The 4,743-nt window shown below is 35.8% G+C and overlaps 1 protein-coding gene across 1 annotated transcript; it reads left to right on the forward strand.

Moving 5' to 3' along the window:
• Positions 1–233: 233 nt before the first annotated feature.
• On the forward strand, positions 234–4,008 carry LOC120219118 (protein ZINC INDUCED FACILITATOR-LIKE 1-like). The gene is made up of 18 exons (XM_039215981.1): positions 234–391; positions 787–1,008; positions 1,154–1,194; positions 1,291–1,351; positions 1,435–1,537; positions 1,633–1,735; positions 1,831–1,884; positions 1,968–2,030; positions 2,166–2,215; positions 2,329–2,404; positions 2,509–2,715; positions 2,798–2,885; positions 2,989–3,074; positions 3,173–3,280; positions 3,357–3,401; positions 3,491–3,579; positions 3,700–3,743; positions 3,860–4,008. Exons 2-18 carry the CDS (start codon positions 864–866, stop codon positions 3,949–3,951), a joined length of 1,455 nt encoding a protein of 484 aa, XP_039071912.1. The 5' UTR covers positions 234–391; positions 787–863; the 3' UTR covers positions 3,952–4,008.
• Positions 4,009–4,743: the final 735 nt, after the last annotated feature.

The raw sequence follows: 4,743 nt of genomic DNA on the forward strand, positions 1-4,743 counted from the left end.
TGTAGCCCTGCAAATCGATGCACGTAACTTGTTACATCAACGTATATGAGTTTTAGTCTGAACCGGACAAATCTATTTCAAATCATTTTAGCCAGGAGACCTGTTCCTATTTTGATTCCTCATCTTTTTTTTCTTTTTCTTTCGTTGTTTTCTCGTTTCTGCCTGGTAGTTTCGCGGAAACCAACTTTACTTCTTCTAATTATTGTCCATATAAACACCGAATTTATATATATAAATCATATTCTATATAGAGTCGTCTTCATTGGTTTGACGTGTGCAATGATGTCTGTCTGTTAGGCTATCTGGTTTTAAGATTGCCCTTATAAAACAGAAACCCAATTTTTTTCCATCTTGAATCTGTTTTTGAGACCTATTGTTTGAATATTTCCAGGTAATTTTTTTTTGTTTGATGTGTTTCTTCTGCTGTTTTTTTCTTTTGTTCTCCACTCACGAGAACATGGCAATGGATATTGTCTTACACAAAAACATATTCGTTAAAGTGATGTTATTCTGCAACTGTTGAATCTGATTTGAATTCTTGTCGTGTTACTGTTATTGCATGTTATTCTAGACTGATGACAATCCCAGATTGTCATTTTCATGAATTTGCTTCTGTTTTAAAATTCAAGTTGATCTCTTCTCCTTTTGTGAATTTGTTTTGAGTCAGAATTTTAGAATAATTCTGTGAAATAATTTTAGATTGATTGGAGAGCACGTGGATTTTAGAATATTGGATTTTGTTTTTATTCTGTCATATTCACGTATATTATTCCTTCATTGATAAAATTGAAGGGCTTGGATACTTGGATTTCAAAGAGGAAGAAAGAGTTTATCGAGCTGTTTGTTCAGCTCAAAGAGCAAGTATGGCGGAAGATTATAGTGTGCCGTTGTTGAAGAAGAAGTATTACAAGGACTGCCCTGGATGTAAGGTTGATCAAATGAAGGAATCGCAGCAAGGCGTCCCATTTCGGGAACTATTTTCCGTATGGATCGTTGTGTTGTGCACTTGTAAGGATTTTTCTTAGCTAACCTTTTTGATTTTATGAGCATCAACAACCAGATTCGAGTGCGATTGTCGAATATAGATACGCCCTTTTTCTTTGATTTCCTTCATCCGTATTGGTCCTAATTTCCTACTGTCAAATGTGTCCAGCTCTGCCCATATCATCTCTCTTCCCATTCTTATACTTCATGGTGAGTTGACACAAATTCTTCTTTATGACTTGTTAGGTTTTTGTAAGCATCGTGTTCCTTATTCATGTAGTCTTCCTTTAATTGTCGTGTTTTCAGATTAGGGACTTTCACATTGCAAAAAGAGAGGAAGATATTGGCTCATATGCTGGTTATGTGGGTGAGCTTATGTTCATTTCTCTTCATTGCTGCATTTCTTTTCAATCAAAAAAATGATCCTAACACACTACTCATCTTTGAAAGGCTCTGCATTCATGCTAGGAAGAGCTTTAACATCTGTACTATGGGGAATATTTGCGGATCGTTATGGTCGAAAGCCTGTTATAATCATGGGAACTATTTCAGTGTTAGTGAGAATTCCATCAAAGTTCATATTTCAAGTTGATGTTTCTAAAGTAATTGTGAAAAATTCTCAAACTTCTCATTGCCATTGTATATCAGGGTTATTTTCAACGCTCTATTTGGCCTTAGTGTAAACTTTGTGATGGCTGTAATTACAAGATTTCTTTTAGGAAGTATGAATGGCTTACTTGGACCAATAAAGGTTTGTTTCGAACTCAGCATGAAATGGTTTGAATCCAAATTCTGTTTTAGCTCGTTTCTGAACAACCATTTGATTACTTTGTTCACAAAATCCAGGCATATGCAGTCGAAATTTTTCGAACAGAATACCAAGCCTTAGCCCTGTCAAGTGTAAGCCATTAGCAAACTTTATATGCTTTGGCTGCGTGGATTTTTACTTCAACATCAATTTAATAAGTATCACAAAATTTCAGGTTAGCACAGCTTGGGGTATAGGATTGATCATTGGCCCTGCTCTGGGAGGCTATCTAGCTCAGGTACTTCCATTTAAGGCTTCCTATACAGTGTTATTCTTCTGACTTAGGTTTGTGTGTCAGATACGGATATATGTATGACATAGTTATATTCAACTCTAAAGTATTCATTTGAGGTTTTCTAAATTTTATATTCAGCCAGCTGAGAAGTATCCGAATATCTTTTCCAAAGGATCACTGTTTGGAAGGTAAGTGAATATATTCTGCTTATGAATCGCTGTTAGATTTAAGAACGTTTCATTTTTTTGTATTAGCATTTTCTCTGTAAGTGTTCAAATATGATGATCTTCAATTTTTGTAGGTTTCCATATTTCTTACCATGCCTCATCATATCACTCTTTGCCTTGGCGGTAACCATCGCTACTTTCTGGCTTCCGGTACGTATTCTAAGTGCCCCGGCACATATCTAGACATGAGTATGAGGATATTATCTTGCAGGCATGGAAATCGTGAAAAAATGAACATATTGTTTTTATTGCAGGAAACGCTTCACAGACATGAGGAGAAGGATAGATCATCGGATGACTCATATGATGCTTTGGAAGCTGCAACTCATGATTTCAACACAAAAGAAATAACAGAGAAGGAAGAGGGAAAAGAATCCACTAGCCTCTTACGGAATTGGCCTCTAATGTCATCTATCATTGTTTACTGTGTTTTCTCCCTTCATGATATGGCCTACTCAGAGGTACTAATCATGTTTAACTTAGCAAGTTATATGTTGCAATCAATCTAATCGGAACATGTTGCGATTCATCTTCGTGCTTCAGATATTTTCGTTATGGGCTGTTAGTCCTAGAAGGTTGGGAGGCTTGAGTTATTCAACCCAGGATGTCGGACAAGTTCTTGCAATCACTGGTATTAATATCTGCATAAAACCATCCCTTGATCAACTCAATAGAATGGTATGAATACGATTAGTAAATATGGATTGGATTGATAAACTCTTCAACATATCCAGGTTTCAGCCTTCTGGTCTTTCAATTTTCGACATATCCATTCGTGGAGAGGATGCTAGGACCTGTATTAGTGGCTCGTATCGCGAGTGTAAGTATCTGAAACCCTGTAACTTCTGCCTTACTTCTGTTTTATCTATCTGTTGGTTTATAATTTTCCCTAATGGTTACATAATTTCCTACTTGCAGCTCTTAAGCATACCTCTGTTGCAGAGCTATTCTTGCATGGTCTTGTTGTCCGGGTTCGCTCTTGGCTTGGCAATAAACTGTGCATCCATCTTGAAGAGCCTTTTTTCAGTAAGTGAGCCCTATAGTTAGGTATCTGTTATGAACTTGTATGCCGTTTGATAACAAGTTTTTCCGACATGACTAGGTATCGATCATAACCGGATTATTCATTCTGCAAAATAATGCCGTGGTAAGTCTTCGCTACAGAGAATTCGTTCTTCTATAGTATTAGAACGCACCTCGTCTTAATACGATTTAAAAATGAAAAAAAAAATACAGGAACAACACCAAAGAGGAGCTGCCAATGGCATAGCCATGACTGCAATGTCTCTTTTCAAAGCAATCGGTCCTGCAGGTGGTGGCGCATTGTAAGTGTCTAGATTTTCTTCCGTATTTGTCTGCTTCCAGCCAGTACTCGTCATTTCTCGATCTTGAACCTTTCTGAGTTCGATTTCTATAATAATTGTTTTCGTACATTTTCTCCACAGGTTTTCTTGGGCAGAAAAACGCCAGGATGTTTCGTTTCTTCCAGGTATGCTAATCAACGACGTTTCGTGTCGAAATATTTACGGAAATGTTTGGTTATAATAGAATCGAAGCAAGTTTGATGAATGATTTTAGCATAGTAATCCTAGTATTCGATTACAGGTATTCAGATGGTATTTTTCATGTTGAATGTGGTTCAAGCAACCGGAATGTTGATGACATTCGAACCATTCCTGGCTCAACCTCGGCGGTAAAAAGAAAAGTGATCTCTAACGTCGGGATAATGATGTTCTATCAAAAAGAAAATGCTTGCAAGGCTTCAAACTTGGACTACAAAAGATCAAGCTTAATGCATTCTTCGTTCAAGCTATGTTATTCGATTTCTTCATTCTTTTTCTTATTTTTGTCGGACATTTATGTCCAACATACATTTAAACATAGATATAAAGGTAATAGTAGAAGCAAAAGAAGAAGAAAAAAAAAGAGTATACCTATGTTGAACAAACCCATTCGTGTCTACTACTAGTATTTAAACCGAATAACATAGCTTACATATATATTGTTGTCTGATATTTACTATTACTCGTACGATTTTAGCTATAAGATTTAGAATGAACCAAGTAACCAAGTTACGCATACTAATTTGAAGGAAAAAAATTATGTATCTAATTGGATTAATAAAACTTAATATAATGTACCAAATTGAAGTTTAAACCAAATCCAGATGCTACAATACAAATTTAACACTAAAAATTAAGAAAGGTAGAATCAATCTTTTGTTCAGCCACATCTCCAACGTGAATCGATGGAATTACTCATCTAAATTTGAAAATGATAAAGAGTTTGGACAAAAATAATGAACTTAAAGTTGGGCAAAAAGGGGAACCTAACTTCGAGTTTAACATTCAAAACTCGAATAATCTAACTTAATTCACAAATCTATCATCCAATGTCTAACTTCGAATGGCCATGAATAATCTAACCTAATCCACAAATCTACCTTCCTAAATCTCAATTTGGTATACAGAACTCATTGGTGATTTTGG

This window comes from Hibiscus syriacus, unplaced genomic scaffold (genome assembly GCF_006381635.1).
Source record: "Hibiscus syriacus cultivar Baekdansim isolate YM2019G1 unplaced genomic scaffold, ASM638163v2 tig00110204_pilon, whole genome shotgun sequence".
In the NCBI taxonomy this organism is placed as follows: Eukaryota; Viridiplantae; Streptophyta; class Magnoliopsida; order Malvales; family Malvaceae; genus Hibiscus; species Hibiscus syriacus.

What these genes read in the sequence shown, in the direction of transcription:
- LOC120219118 (XM_039215981.1), top strand. Translation starts at nt 864, where the DNA reads ATGGCGGAAGATTATAGTGTGCCGTTGTTGAAGAAGAAGTATTACAAG. An exon ending in AAAGGATCACTGTTTGGAAG is followed by an intron (nt 2,216 to 2,328) that starts GTAAGTGAATAT and finishes CAATTTTTGTAG; the next exon opens with GTTTCCATATTTCTTACCAT. An exon ending in TCTTGAAGAGCCTTTTTTCA is followed by an intron (nt 3,281 to 3,356) that starts GTAAGTGAGCCC and finishes CGACATGACTAG; the next exon opens with GTATCGATCATAACCGGATT.